Source organism: Haliaeetus albicilla, chromosome 11 (assembly GCF_947461875.1).
Source record: "Haliaeetus albicilla chromosome 11, bHalAlb1.1, whole genome shotgun sequence".
Lineage (NCBI taxonomy): Eukaryota > Metazoa > Chordata > Aves > Accipitriformes > Accipitridae > Haliaeetus > Haliaeetus albicilla.
The window spans coordinates 18854275-18875855 of NC_091493.1; the positions used below are offsets into that span (position 1 = coordinate 18854275).

A 21581-nucleotide genomic window follows, 5' to 3' on the forward strand; every position below is an offset into this window, starting at 1 on the left:
TGAATTCTATGTATCAGCAGCTGCTGAGTGTGGGGAGGGAGGGAGGGTGGGAAAGAGGGAGCACTAAGAGATCATCCAGCAGCAAGAGGACCTTCAGGACAGGGACAGAAGAAGAAAATGCAGTGAAAGGGATAGAAACATGGTTGAAAAATGGGGGAGGGAGAAGAGGAAAGAACAAGACTCTTCTTTCTATAGCTGTTTGTCTTCCAGGTTTCCCAGGCTTTCCATTTTGCAAGGTCCAGCTTGGGAACACCACAGAAGCCAGAGAGCAACTATAGAGAGTATAGATATCTGGGCTGCAAGCCACTAAACAGTCACAGACCTAACATGGAAAACCAACCAGAGCAGGAAAGCTCTCCATGGTGACTGTAGTAGGAGGGAGAACTCAAAAATGGTGCCCAGGGTGAGAGAGCACAACACATGAGACGGCAAGATGTATAACAGATAAATAAAACTGGCACAGACTACATTCACAGCCTTAAGAAGGTGGTGCTGATACCACCACTGTTGTCCCCCTCTCTCCTTCCCCACCTTGGTATCGTGGGTGCCCTGTGAGCAGAAGGGAGGCTGAATGAGCTGATCTCTGTAGAGGTATTAGCAAGAGCAAGTTTCTACAGTCTTGGTGGCAAGGTAAAGCACAAAGAACATGGTCAACCACCATATGCAGAAAGGGGGATAGTGTTAGTCATATAGCACTGCTGGATGCTGTGTGGACACTTCGAAGATAGCCGGACATCTTCCAGCCCCTGAACCAGTCTTGCTTTGCCAGCTGGAAAACTCTTCTTTTTGCTCTGGAGCTGGCTTCTTACAAATACTTCTCCAGCCCCTCCAAGGGGGCAAGGACAGGGGAAAAGGTATATCTCTGACACCTTGGAGGAGGGCTGAGAGGATGGTATCAAATTCTACCTCTCTGACATTATACTACTATGACTAATTAGAATATCAGGAAAGGGATGATGAAAGACAGCAACAAAATTAACTAGAGGAAAATAAAATACCCAGACTCTCAGCTGACTATAGGTTAAAGCTTCCTGGTCCAAGAGACACAATAAATCAGGGGATTGTCTCCCAAAGGAAGTACCATAGTTTAACAGAGCTTGACTGGACAAAAGCCACTAGATGTGTGAACAGGAACAAGCCTGATTCAACAAGATGGATTGCTCTGAACTCTATCACTCTTTTCCAGCCTCAATGTCCCATCCTAAGATTTCCCTTTGTTTTCTTTCATGCCCAGTCCTCGTCACTTCCTTAAGCCCAAGCTCAACAAAAGTTCCTCTTCTCAGCTAAATTTTACATCCCCAGGACTTCTCACCCCCCCAAAGTACGCTATTCTTCACACAATATCCCATTCCATTTAAAGGAAACCCCAACCAGCCATTCACCACCAGAATTATTAAGACATGTGGTCTTTGCTAGAGCAAAGTATAATTTCGTATTTCTAAATAAATGCAGCTTGCTTCCAGTCACAAACAGATTGCTTCTTAATTGAACTTGGGAGGTGAATTATATGGTGAATTAGGAAAAAAGAACAACTCTGTATTTAGTGAATTGTTCCCCGAAGAGGGAGCTGTGTGGGATTGAATTGCAAATGATGGCACCAAACCCTAGAGCCGGGCCCCCTCTCCTGCACCCGAGCTGCTGACCTATGCCGTGCTGCAGTGTCATTTGCGCAGACAGCTTTTCCAAGCTGTGAGCACATTCTTTCCCAGAGATCAGTGCAAGCCTTGGTTTCTTATGCAAAGGAGATGTTTGAATAAACTAGTGTGACTAATGAAATCTACAACATCTTTGCATATTTTGTCTCATTGTAACTGATGAAAAGGGAAAGCGCGACACAAAGGCCAGATATGGGTGTGCAGATAGATATTTTCAAACACTTACTAATCTCACTAGTACAGACAGGGAGCACCCATACCCTTCTCTCCCACAAGGGTGTTTTGGAATCATGAGAATTTTGGAAGATCCTGTTCCAATTTACTTGAGCTTTTAGACATTTCCTATCCTTACAATACCTAAACATATCACAAAGATTAAAGTGACTTGACAGACATTTAGTCCTCTCTTCTGATTCTTCCCAAGAGGAGGCTAATGCAGGATCCTAGCAAAACAAAGATAAGTAACTGATGTGCCATAATCAATAAATAAGGAAGCCCAGAAATGCACGTCGCATCTGGAAGCAGCTACACCTAAGCTGCAGGCAATGTGCAGGTTCTGTTGCCCCCTCAACACATTCCTAAAATTGTACCTCTCTGTTGGACTATTCTGTCATGTCCAAGAGCAGAGCGGATTCCAGAGGTACCGCTCTAGAGCATGAAAAGCCCGCGTATGTATTGAAGCCTATTGTCATCAGAAACACTGAAGAGAAGAATGGAGATTTTCAGTTTGACACAATGCTCCATGGAAAGCCAATAAGTAAAAAAAAGGCAGGCTTAGTCTACCGCTTACCATAGCCTGTAATGAGATGAGCAAACCAGGACTGACTTTCCTGTTTTTTAACGTATATCCAGCAGTTAACAAGTCCTCCGAGGTCACTTTCATCCTCAGTACTTCCCACCTGCTGCTGTACCAGAGCAGCCATCACCTTTCTCCAGCCTGACTGTTAAGGCTTTGTCTGCTTCTCCCACAACCAGGGATGATACAGAATTTGTTAGATCGTGCCTCTGTGCAGGGAGCTGTACTAGATCTCCTAAGATCTTTTAGCGCCCACATTTTTGTGATTCAATCCTTTCTAACAATTTGTCCTGCTTAACAGCTACAACTCCAGCAGGACACTGCTGGACTTCCTAACTAGATAAGTTAGTTTCTGTGCATGACCTGGCAGAGAACACACAAGAGATTCTCTGCCCAGGCTGGGAATATTCATCTTCTACCTACAGCGCACTTGTACAACTCGTTTCTCTGTTTCCCACAGACCAGCACTGCCAAGGGAGCTTGGCTGACTGAAAGAAACATCCAGCAGCTTAAATGCACCATAAATCTGAGATAAATCCACCATGCTTGCAACCCTGGCTGAAGAACAGGCTTAATTGGCCTAAATTGTTTGCAGGAACTAGAGAGGCAGCCTGAGACGGTAGGTAAGGGTCCAGCGAAGCAGAAAGCAGCAGGCTGTGGCATTGTTGGGAAGAAAGCAGTTTCTCCCACTCTTCCAGAAGAGGAAAATGAAAATCCAATTTTGTCAAAAGAAGTCCAAGTTGTTCAGCTGGAACCAAAAGAAAAGACAACACACTAAGAGAGAGAGAATGCACAAAGCATGCCATCAAAACTGTACTGTTTGCAGTTCCCTTGTACCACTAGCACAGGATAAAAGATACATAACCTGAGGAAAGAGCAGGAAGCAGACTCCATTCAGTACCCATACCTCCCACAAGAGAGGGTGGGACTAAGAAGTAGTAATATACTGGACCCGAAAATTTGTCTTCTACAAGATGCAATTTAGGATTGAAGGTATTTACTGCTGTGCATGTTTTGCCTTTTTTTTTTTTTTTTTTTTTTAAGCCCAGGTAGTCTGAATCACCAAAGAGGGAGCAATCAGATCCCTTACTAAATAAAGCTTCTGCCCTTGCTTCCACTTGATTACAAACCATGAGGGGCTTCTTATCTGAAAAAGGAGAGGAAAGCTAGGCAAAGCAGCTAAGCAGCCCACTGGTGAATCAGGACACACATAGTGGGCCTAGAAATACCCACCACCCTGCTATTGAGTCCCCCTAAGACCTCAAAGCTGCTTGAGAGGCAGATGACTTCTAAAACATTTTAACACCACCTGTCTTCTAGCTTTTATCTGAAAACAGTACTCTGGGGCAAGATGAGTTACCCAACTGAAAGCAAAGGAGAATTATCAGTGTATCCTGAAATATGTCAAGTTTCATTTTCAGAGGATGCCCATTTAGAATTTTAGTCTAAAACCCAACTACTGCCAATAGGAATTGTAGCTGTCTGAAAAATTGCAGTTTGAGAACACAAAATGTTCCTACATGGGAAGTTGGATGGGATGAAGCTTGCAACATCTCCCTTTTTCCCAAAGTGGAAAAGTTCCCATTAAAATCAAAACCTGCCACTTCCAGAGCAGTTCCAAGCCAGGATAATTTTTCCTCTCCAGACCAATGAAGACTCTCCATGTTCACTGAATCTCCTCTTCCTTCCCTGGTTGCTGTCCACACAGGAGAAGGGCTCCATAGCTGAACTTGGAAAGTAGCTACCACCATTATGTTCATCACCTCCGTTGAGGACAAAGAAGTCCCCAGTGAGTGCTGAGGACTTTGCCAGGTTCTCCTATTTTTCTGATTTAGCAGAGAATAACTTGACTGTATGCATAATTATCTGGTCTCGGGTGGATCGAACTGCCACAAGACTTTTTCTAATATGTCTTACTGTGGAGGAAATTTCAGAGCTGGGACACAACCAAGGGAAAAAAGCATCATAAAATACATTTTAAAAATGATTAACAATTTCACCTCCCCTGTCTATGCCTTAAAACACCTAACTTTCATAGTCTCATTCAATATATGTGCTAGTCACATGCCACAGCTTAGAGACTGGATTTCAAACAGAATCTACAATGAAGCATCAACAAAACCAAGAAGTTCAGGTAACATTAAACACTTGTCACTGTTCAGAGCTTCAGTTCTGGTGAACTCTGTCATATTATGACCATCAGAGAAGCTTCTGGAAGAACAGGGTAAGTCAAACTTGATGTTACATGCTGCTTTTAACTTCCTCATTAACCACTGGTCAAGAACTTTTTAATGTAGAAGAAACACTTTATTGCACTGGATTTTCTAACCACAAAGTGATGATTTTATTAAAACAAGCTCTGCTGGGAAAACGCATTCAGAATGCGGAACAGATGTTTCCCAGAGCTGGTGGAGAGTCTACAGCAAAAACCTTTCATAAACCCCCAGGCCCCAGAGATCTGAGCAAATGATTTGAGATAGAACCTTCAGCATTTCCTGTCAATGGAATAGCTGAAGTCCCTCAATTTACTTAAAGAAAAATAAATTAAAGAATTCTGAATGCCAAATTCCCTGTAGGAATCCGTTTTTCATATTCAAAGTAAGCTGACTAGCTGCAATAACTCAGGAGAGTCCCAGGGTCCAGAGGTTTGACAAGCAGATGTGTCATCTCCATATCAGCTCTGTGAATGCTTGTGCAGGGCAAGGACACTGACGTCCCAGGGAAGTTCACAAGAAGAGGAAGCTAAGCAAACACAGGGCTGCCACAAACATGAGCTGCAAAGCACTTAATGCACCAAGCCCTTCTGCTGGCCATCCATGTTTGGAGCGGCACGGCCAGCAGAGCAGAAGTGTAGGCAGCACCATTCCCCAATACCTGTGTTTCCCCAGGTACTCCCTGCTATTCTGGAAGTGGCAGCATCACTTTTATACTGTGATGCATCTTCTTTTTAAATTAGGCATTGCAAGAAATGGGACAACCTGACCCAACCTCTCCACCAACCCTTCAACTGAGAGTCAATGCTTAAGGGGAGCAATGCTCTCTGGAGACAAGGAAGGACAGAGAAGACTGGAAGGGGCCTTCCCCTGCAGGCTGTAACAACCACGTCTGTTCCCTGGGGCAAAAAGACAGACAGATGAGAGAGAAAAGAAAGAAAAGAGTTACCTACAACCTGTGTTGTGTCATCGATTTCTTCCAGTGTGAAAGAGTCCTGCAAGTCCCTGGCTTACAGTGCTTTTACTGAGGCAAGTGAAAATTAAAAGCTAAAGTGAGTACACATGTACTTTGGCCACGTGCATATCTCTGCTGTATGGCCAGGTCCCCACACACAGTATGCAACTTCTCCCCTCCCAGCACATCAAAGCAGTAATGTGTAGCACCACCTACCCCCTCACCCCATTGCACCTGATTTCTCATCAATCTGATGGATCAAGATCTATTTCTAACAGGTGTCTGCCTCTCTACCACATTCCTCTTGATTTCACAGTAATCCTCCTCCTTCCCTGTTTCTCCTTTGAAAAGAAAGAAAAAGAGAAGTGAACTTGCAGGTGATAAGGAAACTGTAAGAGCTGGCTTGGGTTTGCCCATTACTGTTCTAGCAGGCAGTACAAACCTTCCCGGCCCCCCTCTGCTAACATCCCTTTCCCTCTGACCTGCACAGTCTAATTGCTTCAGCCTCAGCCTACTCTGGCCCCTTTGGGCATGGCCATGCACAGCTCCCCGTGCTGCCTTGCAGCATCCCCCTGCCCCATTCCAGCTGTGGGCTCCCGGTCAGAGCCCTGGGCTCTCCACAGCCCAGCCAGACTGCTCCTTCCACTCAGCCTTCCTAATCCTTTTGTTTTCCCTCCACCTTGTTTATACTGGACAAAAATTAACTTCAAATTAAAAAACTACACTGGAAGCTAAATTATGTTTGAATGCAATTAAAACTCCTTCCATGGAGAGTGTGTGGTGCCAGCACGGAGACCTTTCTTCCAACTTGCTTTCTGCCTGGATATTCAGCCACTCCCAATCCTGGAGCTTCCTGGTGAGTTTTTGGTGCCTTCTTACCCCCCAGGAGCCTGCACCATGTTTAACAGGCAGTTGAGCGCCCTAAGCAGATACAGCCGAGATGTCCCGTCTGCTTGGTTACCTACCAGCTCCATCACAGCTCATTTAAAGGACACCCCAAACTGACTGCCAACAGCAGGGAAACTGAGGCACGAGCCAGCACTGAGGCAGAAAGACAAGTGGGGCTTGAAAAGCTTTGGGAGCACAAGCCAAACGTGGCCACTGCTGGGTAGCCTTAGGCCATCTCCAGCCCCAAGGTCCCGGCTCCTTGGTGAAACACATGCCCAAATCATTTCCAGTCATTAAAAAAGCCGCGGGGGAGCTGGGAGGGGGTAAGTGGCAGAGAGGCTTTCCTCACTGCGGCGAGCTGTCCACTGAGAGCTGCTGGCAGAGAAGCTGCCCCTTCTGTCCCAGGGACAGCTGCAGTTCAGTGGGGGAGTCAGGTCTCAAACCCACTCTCTGCAACAGACTGACTCCAGGATTCAGCAACACCATCAACTGTGAAAAGAAGAGAGGCTAACCCCCTCCCTAACACAGCCTCACACTATCTTCTCCTCTCTAGGAAGTGGAACAGCAAGATAATCTGAATATTTCCTTTTGCCTCTGATCTTTGCCCTGGAGAAGCTTGTTACCCATCCCCTAGGGCTGTCCAAGTCACCATCTGGCCTCAGAACTATAGCAGCAAACACAGTCCAGCATTTCAGCCTAAAACTAATTTGCTTTCTTTCCCCACTTGACAGCTGAATAAATACTTTGTCCTTGCCATTTGAAAAGGGGAGCCGCAGTAGAAGTGTTTTTGTCCGCTGCAGCTATGAGCGCCAGCCTTCTTTCCAAATTAGGCCTGAACAAGCAGCTCAAAGTGAACACATTTATTCCACAAATGTAACCCCTTTCTGTTCACAATCAACCACGAGCAGTTTACAACTTCTGATTTATTTTTGTTTGCTATTATCCATCAAGCCATTTTGGCTACCGATTGTTTCTTGGACCTGCCAGCTATTTTGCTGAACAGGATAAGCAACTTTTATTTTGTGGGCACAGCAACATCCCTGCTTGAAAGGAGAGAGCCTGAGGGTCAAGGCATCCAAGCCAGCCTTGCAGAGTGACCATCCTGCAAGGACTGCTCTCAGACCTTATTAGAACCTACTCTTTCACTGACTGTTTCTGCCCCCAAATTCTTTTGCTAAAACACTCTCAGAAATGACAAGGCAGCCTATGCAGTTGAGGCAAATTCAATTTTTCATTTAAGCAAGTATTCAAGGAAATTAGGCATTTGCCCAGCTCTGAAACAAATGCATGACTTAGGCAATTCTGCAGTCACTGGCTAAGCACTGTCGTATTTTACAATTAGGGTAATGGATTTAACTTCCAATGTAATTTCCATATGGATAAACTGATCTCCTCAAGTGCATTTGCCCATGTGTTCCCTGCATCACAGTTAATTAATATAAAGCTATTTAATAACCTCCACTTAAACACAAAAGACTATTCAGACTCTTCTGGCATCAGTAAAAGGAACAGCCTCCCAGTGTGTTACACCAGCTGTAGACAAGAGCGAAAGAAAATTTAATTAAGAGTGATTGAGAGGAAGACAGTTGCAAACAGAAATCAGATGTTACAAATGCTTTACATGGTGACTACCCCAGCTCCTTAAAGGGTTAATAAGGCCATCTAGCACCAATGTCCAGGTGCTTGAGATGTGCCCAAAAGAGAACTTAGGGTATGGGGAAAGCAGCGGGGCTGGGAGCCAAAGCCAGGCAAAGTCAAGCAGGGAGCAGCAGGGACTCAGCATCGTCCATGCAGTGTCACTGCTGCAGCTATGCCCAAAGCTGATGGTGGCACCATGCTGAATAGGAAGGAGCTATAGAAACAGGCTGTTTGGAAGCAGCTTCAACCATGGCATCAACGTATATAGTTTCTGCAGATGTCTTCGGGTGCTTAAAGTTAATTGCTCATTAGCAAAATCCAAGCTGATTAATTTCTGATGTGCAGCATTTGACAGGAGCAATACTGAGTTACTGCCTTCCTGGCTGATTTTTAAAAGAAGCATATGAATTGGACTCACAGGATAAAAACAACCAAAGTTTCCACAAAGAATGAATAAATGGCAGAGTTTGAAATAGCTGGGGATTTTCGTTACAATGGAGAAAGCTTTATTGCTTGTGTGGATTAATTTGAGCTATATAGCAGAGCTCATAAAATCACTAAAAGAAAAACTATGTAAGGCTGAACGTTGGCTGCACAGCAGAAATAAACCCACTTATTTTGACAGGCGGGGGGCCACCATCCAGAAAACTCGATTTCAGGGAACAGTGCATTTACAAAACAAACTTTGTGGTTCACGTGACCAGCTGCCATCGGGAACCTAGACAAGAGAAAAAATACATTTTACTCCAGGGGGATTGCAGAGCAAGTAGTAGGGTTGTGTCATTCAGGTTGTGCTCTGGCAAGGGCCAGGTGGTATCTTCACCTGTTGCTTGGGACTCCCTTTACCCTGCCCTGCAGGACCTTTATCACAAGCAAAGGGGAAAGAGGAGAGAGACTTCATGTCTCCTGTGGTGAATGAAGCACTTCTCTGCCTCTCATAAGCCAAGTTGGGAAAACCACAGCCCACTGTGTGAAGGGGCACTGCAGGCCCCCTGGTCCCAACTGGTTTTGAAGCCACGTGTCACACTGGAAAGACCCTAGTCCAAAGAAAATTGGAGCCTGCATACCTTTTGGTGGAACAGGTGGAGTAAGGACTCTAGCACCTCTTGTTGCTACTCAGGCACATCACAAGCAGCACCTCACTGCCTAGGGAGGCAGTGGGCAGCCTGATGTTGACTCAAATGTTATCTAGCATTCAAGCACCACGCTTTCTCCTGTGTCACACTTCAAGGTCGCATAGGGACTGTACAAAACACAGCAAAAGTAGGAACAAAACCCACATTGGGAAGCAAGGATAACAGTAAGACAGCATTTGTCAGCATGTGAGACAGCTCTCCATGGTTATCACCTAAGGGAGAGGTCCAAGGAGGCAAGTAAGGAAAAGAATGAACTCCCTTCAGTGAATATAGGAAGGGAAAAATGGCCAAACGCACCGAACCCTCTCTGGGCAGGGAGCAAGGTGAAACCACCTCCTGAGGGAGAAGAATACAGCCCTCTGGGCAAGGGGGAAGGGGCTATGGGCGACCCAAGGATGAGCGGGAATCTCTAAAGCAGGAGAGCTGAATGTGCAAAACACATGAGCTCGTGGAGTGAGGAAATCGGAATCCCTCGCACATACAAGGGCAGGAGCAAAGAAACGAGCTGCTGCTCTGCCTCTCTCTTGTGCCCCCACGTTGAACAGCTAGGGGAATTCTTCCTTACTGGAAGCAAGCAGTGCAGAAAGGGCAAAACAGCCCAGCCAAAAGCACAAAGCTGGCCTGTGCTGTGCTTTTGGAAGTGTAAGATGCAAAACCCTCCAGAGCAGAATCTGTGCCTGCGAACTGAGCTGCAGCTCACTGGATGGGCCAGCACACATGCTGTGCAGCATATCCCCAGGGCTCTAGACCCAAAGCCTGTGCAATTGCCTAACAGGCACTGTCCAACTGGATAGATCAATCCAGTAGTAGTGGCATGACGAGAACAGGCAGACATGCCTGACAAGCCAACTTCCCCACTCCTGACAGTTGTGCTGTCCCAACTCAGGGCTGCTTCTCCAACCTTGCAAGGAGATCTGTCCTCTTTGCACATACACACCTCCCACACTTTGGCACCTTGACTTGATCACCTTCTCTCCTCTCCTACTGTCAGGCACCAGACTGGCAGACTCTGTCCCTGTGACTAGCAAAAGGGCATCCCTAAGATCAGCAATTAGAGAGAAAAATCCCTCTCAACATTTTCCAAAAAGGACTTCAAGTTGGCACTCAGGAATCAAAAAAGAAAAGCATTTGAAGTGAAAATATCAACCCTAAATATTAACATTTGCTAGCAGGAGAGCCTTAACTACAGGGGGACTTAGAATGTTCATCAGCAACAGCCAAGGGTCATGGTCTTTCTAGGCAATTATCTTTATGCTGGAGAAAATCAGGTAGGTCTGAGAAGGTTACAATAGGATTGCAATACTCTGGGCTGGAAGGAAAAAACACAGTATCTGCTTTTCTGCAAAGAGAAGATCTGGCTTATTGCATAGAAATGTGGAATTGGGAGAGGGGGTAACTCAGAAAAGCAGTGTGAACAAGAGTGCTCTCGGCCCTAGAGGACTTACCCAATTTGTCCAAAGGAGAGCTCCTGCCTTGCCTTAGCAAACTACAGAACTACGGGAAATTCATTTCATGGTTGTATGCTCTGGTAAAACCACTGACTGAATGGACTCAAAAAGGTAAACACTGGGGCTATTCATAGGAAAATTATTTGGCACAGCTAAACAACCTCAGCATCAGGCCAAGCATCAGGCATTTGGCACCTACCTTTCCGCAAAGTGGGCTGAAGCTCCTCTTCCTGTTAAGAGGCTGTATGGACTGCAAAGAGACATCCCTAGAGTGCACCTCACATGTTGTGGAAAACTGAAAGGAGGTATGCAAACAGATGGACAGAGCCCTCAGACAGGTCTCTTGGAACAAAGATGTTCCTCTACCCACATAAGAGGAAGCGACCTTCACTAAAGATTTCCCAGTGGAAGAGCAGACCCCTGTAGAGAGTTCACAGATGCGGGTTATGTTACAGCACGTACTTAGTTATTTGCATTGCTCCTGGCCAGTTACAACCAATGCAGCTCAGATTAAGTTGGCACAATCCCAAGATTTGCTCTAAGCCTAAATGAATTAAAGGTTGGTCCCCAGGCAGCCCTGAATCCACCAATGCTGAAGTCCACCCCTTCTGCCCTGAACCAAACGCCGCTACCACAGAGTGCCAAACATGAGTTACAAGGCAAAAACAGCTCTGAGCTTGGCATGCATGTGCCAAGTCAGCTGAATTTAACAGTCCCTCCTTCAAACCCATAAATCAGATCTTCCCTGGAATCTCAGTCAGTCATGGTTTAAAATCCCTGGATTTTGCATTCTTCTAGAAGTGCATTTTGCACTAACTTAAATTTCACTAGAAGCACATCAGTAGCTTCAGAGGACTTGAAAGTAATGTGCAGCACTACTACTGGCCACAGCCCCTAGATTGAGCAACTTCTCCCAAAGTGAAGCAGCAGAAGCCCTGCTTGTCACTGCTTCCAGCACCTCAAGCATTCCACTGGAGGAGAAGTCTTATTCTCCACCCTGAGGCTACATAACACAGCTCTTAGCAGCAGAGCTGCACTCAGCAACCTGTCCTGCAAGCAATCCCAGCTCAGGTGGGAATCAACACCTTGCCTCAAGAATGTAACCAGGGAGCAGTGAAACATGTTTCAGGGGCTAACAGCCTATCTCAGGTGAATGAAAAGCTGCTATGCAACTTGAAAAGCACTGCAGTCATCCCCCCTGCACCATACAGACTTTCAGGTATGCACACACACAGGACTGCACATTCTTCTGCTCCCTTCCAGGTCTCTTTGAGGTTTGCCTTCATGCCCCAAAGCAGTTTATGCACATTGCATTGAAATCTGCGATTCCTGGGTTGTCATGCTACAAAAAAAAAAGCTATGAGCGAGTGCCTGCAAGAGGCAGAATCCTGTGAAACAAGGCAACCATGGGTGTCCCAAAGCAAGAGAAAGCAAAGCAGCTTGCTGCTGATGTGGGCCTTGTGCAGATCTAGTGAAGGAGCAGAGTAGCTGCCTACATTTTCACAGCACGTTCAAGAACAGCAGAGCTAGCGTGTGCCAACAAACCAACTCCCTGCTCTTATTAAGAGAAGGTTTAATGCAGAACTCCTGTCTGTCTTGTTTGCCAGAGAATAACTTGCATGAATTTGCTGTCAGAACCTCCGGCCATCCACGGCAGCCTCTGTCTCCCCTCTGATTTCAGTAGAGATCCTGGGATCAAACATATCCCTATCCCAGCTGCACTGTTATCTGAAGTATTACTCACTCTAGGTAGCAAAGACGCTCTGTAAATCCTTCCTGCCACTCATTTGTGGCAGTGTGAAAGCCTCATCAAGGCCTTCAAGCCATGAGCCTAAAAACCTCTCAGGATCAGATGCAAAGAAAGCCTGTTTTGACTGTTCTTGAAAAGCATTCTTGGCGGCAGTGGGATGCAGAGTCAGTGCCTCAGCAGCAAGTCCAGCACAGCACGGCATCAGCGAGGGCAGCCAGACTCCTGTGTCTTCTGATCAGCTGGTGCCAAACCCAGAAGAGCCAAACTTGCCTTTCTCACTCACAGAGGTGCCTTTCAGGGCTAGAAACTGCCTCTGTGATACAAAAATCAGGAAAAGAGGTAATATTTCAGAAAAGTCCTCTTAATCCGTAAGATGCCTGAAAAGACTTAAATTAAGCCCGTTAGGATTAAATAGGCACATCCTTCCCATAGGCACAACAAGAAAAGAAAAAAAATCTTCTTCCTCTGTGGCTAGTGCTTCAGCAGATAAAGCAATAAAGCAAAGACAATCACCTTGCACCAGTGGACTCATTTGGGTCCAAAAGAGAGGTGACACTGTGCAGTTTCACAGCCTGCCTGGGGATCTTCTTGTTTCCCATTTCAAAGCCATCCGGGGGTTCTCAGCAGCAAAGGAAAAAGCAAAGACAATCACCTTGCACCAGTGGACTCATTTGGGTCCAAAAGAGAGGTGACACTGTGCAGTTTCACAGCCTGCCTGGGGATCTTCTTGTTTCCCATTTCAAAGCCATCCGGGGGTTCTCAGCAGCAAAGAAATCCTCAAAGCTCTGGCTCAAGTTTCTTCTGAATTAAAATTGTATTGTAAAAGCAAGTATTTTCACTGAAGTTAAAAAATAAAATAAATCTATGAGAAACTTTTCAAAACTGTAAGCTCTTTGAAAAATCTTTCATCAAAGCAATTAGGAGGTGGCGAAGCTTGGGCTTGCTGAGGATAGCACTCACTGGCAGATCTCCAGGTACCGGATTAATTTCATTATGTTTTAAACCATTGCTGTATCTCTACAGGGCCAAATCCTAAGGGTATCCACTTCAACACCACTGCATGAGAACAACTGATTTTCATAGTAAACATGACATCTAAACTTGATCCCACAGAAAAAGAGACAGGGAGGTAGCTAACTTAAACATTTTAAACGCAAAATAACACTTTTGTCTTAACAGCATCCTTTACTGTTTGTCCCCTCTTCTAGCTGCAAAACATTTTTAAGGGGAAGGAGGAAATTTCCTGTTTGGCAGATTTTTATCTGGCATTACAGATGGTAATAGCAGGATGAGTAGATAATGTGGAGGGCATAGTTTGGCCTGCAGAATCTTTTATAACATAAAAAGCAGTAAAGAAAAAGATCACAAGCAATTCTCTGAGCTTATGACCTAGGTTCAAAGGAGAACAGCCAATTGGGGGGTGGACCAAACCCAAAACAAACTACTTTTTTTTCCTGGTTTAGAAAATTAGAAAAATTTTACCTCACCTCAAAGAAAGGTCAAACATGCAACTTTAAACAGTTATTTTACCAGATCACTGATGAAAGTAAAACTAAGCTTTGGGTAAAGCAGAGCTGAGGTTGAGACACCTGTGGAAGTCATATAACTGGAATGATTTAAAATTGGGTTGGAGGAAAGCACTTTGGAATAAAACTTCAGGGAAATCCTGAAAGTGTCCAGGCAAGAAATTAACTAGTTGGTAGTCCTGAGCCCTCTTGGAAGAACACATCTCCTGATGTTCACTCAGAGTTACTCTGCACTGTGTGCAAATACTCTCTACTAACTCACAGCTCGGAGTTTTAATCGAGTCAACAGAGATCACCAGGCAGACACCTAAAAACTACTTGGATTAAATGGGCTATGCCTAGCTGTAGACCGCCACCATGCCTGCCTTTCCCTCAACAGGATCTGAAGAAAACCCCACTTTTATAAATGCACCAGAGAAGGATGTTTGCACACAAGATGCTATTGCAAAGCCTTCTGCAGTTTTCAGCTGCTCAACCTGTACTCTTCCTGATAAATTCTTTGAAAGGAAGCTCCTGTGGAGCAAAGGAGACTGCTCACATGAATAAGGACTATCGGGTCATATGCTGCACTCCAAAAGGCTTTAAGTAGATAACACAAGTGATGCAGTTCCCTGTGTAATGCCAATTCCCTGTGTGACCACTCACACAAAAGAATCCAGGCATACTGGACAGAGACATCCAGACAAAGACGGACATCATTGCGGGAGCTCTGAAGCAAGGTACCAAGGTGGGTACCAAGGAGACAGCTACCCCTAACTGTAAACACCACATGAGCAGTCTTCCAGGGGATTGCCAGAGAGCTCTCAGCCAACATCCCGCAGAGGGAAGGAACCATGACCCTGGTCTATGACTTCACCAGGAAGACAATGCTACTTGATCCATTGCTTTAAGTCCCAGATACCAGGAATAAAACACTAGCTCGGATATTTGCTGAGAAAATGCTTGGAAACACTGAACTTCAAGGCATCCCACAAGCAGGCTTACAAATTCTGAGGTTCTGAATAGTGACTATGGCATTTCTGCAAGCAGGAAATTAATGCAGAAAATGAGCCTGGAGCACATCCATGCTGTGAAATTAAGCTCAGTACAGAGATCTGTGGCAGAATCCAGATGGTCCTCATATCAGATACCCTGCCTCTCTCTCTCAAGGGCCTAGAGAAGGGCATAGCTATCTTTCTAGACAAAGACTGGAAGAAGGTGAAGAAGGGGAAAGCTTGAAATATTTGACAGTCTCAGTCCTCACCAGCCAAGGCAGAGCTTTTACTAAAGCAGATCATCTTCAGTTGGATCCAGTGAAGAACCATGTCCCCTCTCACCCATAAGTACATGGCAGCCTCATTCTTCCTCTAGAGCCCTCCTCGCAGCCAAACAGCTTTTTCTGGGGACAAGGAAACAACACAGGGGAAGAAGAATGTCTGGCCTAATAGCGTGTTCAGAACTGCAGCTCCCAGATACGAAGAGCCTGTGTGTCTCTATATACGTATTAAGTACTTCCTCCACTATACAACTAATCCGATTAACAGCTTTAGGAAACTCTGAAATGTTATAATTCAAGGATTCCCATTCATAAAAAGGTCTTAGGCTGTTTCTGTACAGAGGTTGCATTCTTCCCACTGGAAATAAAAAAGCAGAGAGCAGGACTTTCTCCCAGGGAAGAATGGGTGCCAAGCCCTACCATGCTGAAGTAGACCACCCTCTTACAATTCACGAGTGTCAAACAAGCCCCACAAGAGAAGAATCAGCCCTTCCTGCCCTTGCAGAGAGCCCCCTCACAGGACAGGTGAACGCAGAGATCTCTCTCTGCGTGCCCCGCAGAAAGCATGACAGTCACAGGGGCTGCCGGTTTGTCAGCTTGCGCTTCCAGGGGCTGAAAGCCAGGGGGGTGAATAAGCCTCCCAGAGAGTGACATCACCATTTACCTAATGCAAAGCACTGCATGATGCGCCAGCTTTGCCTCAGTCAATAAAAGGTGCCAGGAAGAGACTACTCCAACCACACAACATGAGCCATGGTTGTAAGAGACCAGTGTCTGCATTGCGTGATACAGATGTGGATTATAAAATTCAGTTCATTTACCAGATGGCGTGGGTCTGGCACCACTGCCGAGTGAAAGAAATGTGCTAGATATGACAACTAAAAAAAGCCACCAGAGCAAACTAATAGTCAAACACTGTCTGCCTTTTCTTCCCCAGTAATCTTCTCATCTAACTTCAGGAACAGACAGAGGGATGTGGAGGAGATGAATGCTGCCTGTCCCACTTACTTAATCCTCTTTTTCTGATTTACTGCTCCAGAGGCAACCCACTCCTAATCACCTATCACCTGAGAATGCGCCACAGCCCGAAACATGGTATGAATGGGCTAAGTGACACGACAATGCAGGATAATTGCATTACGACAATGCAGGATAATTGCATTTCCAGGGAGCAATCCCTACTCTGAAGAATTGGACAGCCCTCCTCTGCCCAGAATGTCAGCATCTGCGTGAGTTTAATCAGTTACATCAGCATCAAAAGCATGCCTCTGTGTTGGATGTGTTATCTTTCACACTCATCCCAACAGGAAGCTTGAGCACTGATCCCCAGAACTGGACCTACGCTGTGCTTAGATGCTCTGAAACCAAAGCTAGGCAGTCACAAGGGTACAGAACCAGCCACCAGTCCTTACAAATGATACAATACGAGCTGAGACGCACAGGAATCAGATGAACATATGATTTCAGTGATTTCTGTCTCTACCCAACCTCTCACCCTACTTGCTAATCTAAGACTGTAACAGCAGAGGGAGAAAAAAAGTTTGTCCTGACCTGCTCTGTCTCCAGTCCCTCTGGTATCTCTCAGAGCTCAGACTTCCAACAATTTCTCTCTTGCAGCATGAAAGGGAGTAGAGGCAACGATACCACAGGGAGCCCTTCAAACCCCCCAAACCAGTTGCAGAGTGTTTCAGAGACTGTTAGAGCTAGAGTCCAGTCAGAGCTCCTGAGTCAAGAAACAACTCTGGTCTGGCACAAGACTGAACATACATAAGAGCTGTGTAGGGGGGCAACATAAGCATATGTTATCTCATCACTGGCTTTACAGAAAATCAACACAATTGTTAACCTATTTCAATTATAAAATTACTTGAAGGGTAGTCTGTATGCAAGACTGCAGTAGGTTTTACCTAGGTAGACAGGTAATGAAATGAAAAATGCATAATGAAAAAATGCATTATTCCATTAAGATCACACATTGCACGAAAAGGGGGGGGAGGACAATAGGAGTCAAAACTAAGGCCAAACTGAGTGTCCCTATTTCAAACGCATTTCCTTCCAAATCTGCAGAAAAGCAGTTCCTTGAAGAGAAAGACCAATGTTGTAAATTTGAAAATCTTCTCCCTCAGACAAGATAGGATTGGCTACGTCAAATTGCAATCCGTTTTTTGTTTAACAAAGTTCAGAGTTGGATCCCACCCTCACACACACAACTAAATTCTGCATGCACCTCCCTGCCTGTGGGAACAGGCATCACGAGTGAGAGGGAACTTCTTCCTCCTTAAGGATAAAACCAGGAAAAAGAAGGCGTCACCACCCTGGGGCTGCCCTTACCTGAACTGTGTCTTGCATTTCCATCTGAGTGCTGTGTTAAGTCAACAGTTCTGTCTATTTGAAACAGCTTCAGATCATCTTCATCTAAAGCGATATCTCCCCAAAAGGCAGCTGAAGAGAAACAAACTGCAATTAGTTCAGTTTTTATTTTGGAAGGAAAGTACAGTTCCTACGTGATCCACATCACATCTAAAAGGCAATCACTCCATGGACCAGAAAAAGGTAATACACAGCTGTAGTTTTAAAAGTACAGATGGAATGGACATTGGTGGAGGCCAGGTGACAGCATTTAAATTAAGCCACTGTGCAGATCCACCAAAAGGAGCTGATTAGCTGGGATTCCTCGTTGTTGCTCATTGTTACAGGTCTGGCTCTCAACCAGGCACTAAGGTGGTGGGGTTCACTCTTCATTAAAGCCTACAAGGAGGACAATCATTGGCATTTCCCTAGTTAGTGTGAAGGAGTTAGCTAAGCTGCAGCTCAGATCCTGAGATGTTGCATCCACACCATCCCCAGGCCAACAGTTTGCATAAGACAGGAAGACAGCGGTGAAGGACTCAAGCTCAGCAATGCACATCTAAAGGCTACAGTTGTCAGGCTGCAGGACCTCAGACACATGGCTAGCACTCAGACACATTGCATTGCTCTAAATCCAAGCTGAGCGCCAGCCTACCGTTTCCACTTTGGTGGAGAAACACCAGTTATTTGTCCTTTTGTGGATCAGTTAACCAGATTTAAGTTTGCAGAGTTTTTAAATCTGTAAAAATACTTGAGTTTCAGCCAGAAGCCAGAAAATAAGGTAAACAAACAGATACCTCGACATTCACAGCTGAAAGAAAAAGACTGGAAAACATTTGAGTGGAAAAAAATTATACCCCAGGAGTATCCCGACCGAGTTGACACTGCAGTGTATAGTTACCATTTTGGGAATTTGAATAAAATAAACACAGGCGATGAAGCAGTTGACCAAGCAGAACAGATCTTTCAGCGATAACAAACAGGTTATGAACAGAGCTGTTAAAACTCATACAAGAAGCCTGCATAGGTTGATGAAAAATTAAAAAAAAAAAAAAAACAAAACAAAAAAACAGACAAAAAACCAGAGCAAATTAATCAGTGGTACAGTTCAAGAGAACTCAGTAAGTCAGACAAGGAGCAATGTTGAGCCACCGTCTGCAACAGTGACCAGATTTGATGGAATAATTTTTTCTTCTCCTATTAAGTCAACAACATTTATATTACTTGGGGGGTGGGGTGGGGGGGAGGCGGGAACATCCCATTGCTACACTAGCAACATCACGGATGAAAGTATGTTAGGCATGAGAAACCAATGGGTTTTACTCATCATCTCACTTTTACTGCCAAGACCAAAAAAAATATGGATCTTTGCCTGAGTATCAGAAACCTGCAATCAGATCTATGGCAACTGAATTATGAAAGATTAACTCAAGTTTTTTCTGATACAGCATGGCACTGGTTCTGATGCAGCGCTTGCCTTCTCTGTTCTGCATCTCTGCACCTCAGTCAGTACAACAGCATTTGCCAATGCCACTGTTCTGGGACATGGGAACAGCAAGAAGTCTTTGCCTGCTGCTGGGCACATCCCAGCTACCACAAACTGGCCCAGCCAAGAGCTGCTATGAGCAGCAAAGCCCTGGCATGAGCGGAGGGGGATTCTGATGCTTCCCCCTTTCCCTGGAACAAAGCTGTCTCCCCCTGGTTACCTGGCCACAGAGCGGAAGAATGGGAGACAGCCTCAAATGAGGCTGGCTCTGACTTTTTGGTTGGGTCTCCTTAACAGTGCTACCAAACCCCAGAGTACAGAAAGGTGGCAACAGCTCCAGAAGAGACCATAGTTAGTGCAGACAAACCTATACACAGACTGACATCAGTTATAACTAGGACAGAGCCTCCATTTGCTACACAAACACAGAACTTGGGCTCTCCCCAACTTCTTGGCAATCCAAGCCCTCACACAGAACAGAGAAGAACCTAAAATACTGTCAGATTCCAACCAGCAGACAAGCCTACCAGCATGGCCAAACATCCCAAGCTGATTGGGAATGGCCAGTGGAAGAAAGCAGAGACATAAGCTCCTGTGACTGCAATCTGAAGGCAAGACATATTATCCATCCAGAGAAATTACTTGCTCAGGACAATGTAGCAGTCAAGGGGCAGAGATGCAAATGGAATCCCATGCCATCTGATTCCGTCCCCAGCCACATTTGGTAAGTCACTACTATACTGGCCAACTGGATATCCATTCCCTACTCTCCTGCCAAACCTACCATCCCATTTCAGCCCCAAACTAATTGCCACTACCTTGCGCTCTCAGTGGCTCTTTTCCATTAGTACCACAGTTTGTTCCTCAGGCTAAGGCAGCCCACACCAAAACACAGCTTTCAGGGCAAGCCTGCAGCATGGATTTACATCAACAGAATTGTTACATTTTCCTTCCCAATGGAAGGCCGCAGTTCTCTCCCAGCCCTAGCAAAGGAATCTCTTTCTGTTACAAAGCAATACATCATCCTGAAAGACGGCCCACTACAAAAGCTGAATTTCCCCAGCATTTATTTCCAGCTCTCTGCAGTCCCAGCATGCTCCACGGGAACCATGATTTATCACAGTCCCGAACCAGCTGAACAACTTTCCTTGCTGGAATTCCTGGCTGAGAAAGCTGCACTGCAACTTCTCCTGTGCCGTCAAAGGCTCCTTCCTAAAGGCACACAAGCCTGAAAGATGCTTGCTTCCAGCCCAAGGGAGCCATCCCACAGGAAAGCCCAAGTACTTTATTTTAAAGGGTCACAAGTTCAGAGATTCATATCAATCAAAAGTTCACATTTTGCTGGCAAATGAAGCATCTCAAAGCATCCCTTCTGATTTCCTTTACCAAGGTCTCCTTTTTAATTTAATATGGGAGGATTTCCAAAAAAGGAAACAAAAACAAACAAAAAAATTAAAATCTCCAAACAGCAGGCTAACAAACCTGGAAACCAGTATTTCTCTTGGCAGGGAGCTCTGCAGTGTACAGCCAGGTGCAAACTCTTAACACTCGGTGCAACAGCATGCCAGCTTTTCTTCAAGAAAATGCATTAATCGCTCTGGATAGTAAGAATAGAGCAGCTCTTATTGAAGTTGATGGAGCCAATATGAGTGAGTTTGCTTCTATGCTGGACTAGTAACCTGCACCAACCACCCCAAATGTTTAACCTCGCCACATTCCAGCATATGCAACCAGACAGCATTTGTCTGTTGGGGCAAAGGGGAAGGATGACTGTGTTTAACAAACGAATCCAGCACCCAAACGAAAAAAGCAGCCTGGCAAGCTATCTTCATTTTCAGCACATTTCTCACCCAGGAAAACAGGCAACATTGTCTGCATTGTGTGCTGAGCACAGAGGTGCCATGACACCTGGAAGATAATGGCAGATGACACTGAGAAGGACAACACATCCTTCTAGGCAGAGGACAGGCTGAACAGTTTCTCTGGGTGCTTCACACACAGCCACAGAGTCCAAACCCACCAATGCCTTCACAGTCCTCCTTTTCCACAGTAACTTTGGGGGTGGGGAGGGGCCTCTGGCAGGCTCCCACTCCAAAGCAATGCGAGAGCCCAAAGTGTCTTCTTTCAAAAATCTTGACCGCTATTCCCTGCAAATCACCTCCGACCTGCTTTTCCTCCCAACACCCCAAGCAATTCCCTTCTCCCATTCCCTGCTTGTGTTTTTTCCTTTCCCTAGTTCTGAGAAGCACAATCTGATTTCAGGGGAGAAAAATAATTTTGCTGCCTCTGAGAACTCAATACAAAAATGTTCACAACAGTTTAAAATATTCCTTTTTTGTGAAAAGTGTGTTTCATCCAGACCTTTTAACAAAATTGCTATCCTTTCTAGTTTTTCTTTTTTTTTCTTCTTTTTTTTTTTCTTTTTTTCCTCAAAGACAACAAGTAGGGAAAAAAAAATTACCAAGAAAAGCTTCTGGTGTTCAGCC

At 45.3% G+C, this 21581-nt stretch overlaps 1 protein-coding gene across 4 annotated transcripts in view; it reads right to left on the reverse strand.

Annotated features, from left to right (window-relative positions):
- The window catches only part of TLL2 (tolloid like 2), a 97047-nt gene that overhangs the window by 43778 nt on the left and 31688 nt on the right, over positions 1-21581 (reverse strand). For all 4 annotated transcript variants that reach the window (XM_069796447.1, XM_069796446.1, XM_069796444.1 and 1 more), the window contains exon 2: positions 17592-17702. In XM_069796447.1, the coding sequence (XP_069652548.1) occupies positions 17592-17702 (111 nt within the window). The remainder of the gene's footprint in view (positions 1-17591; positions 17703-21581) is intronic.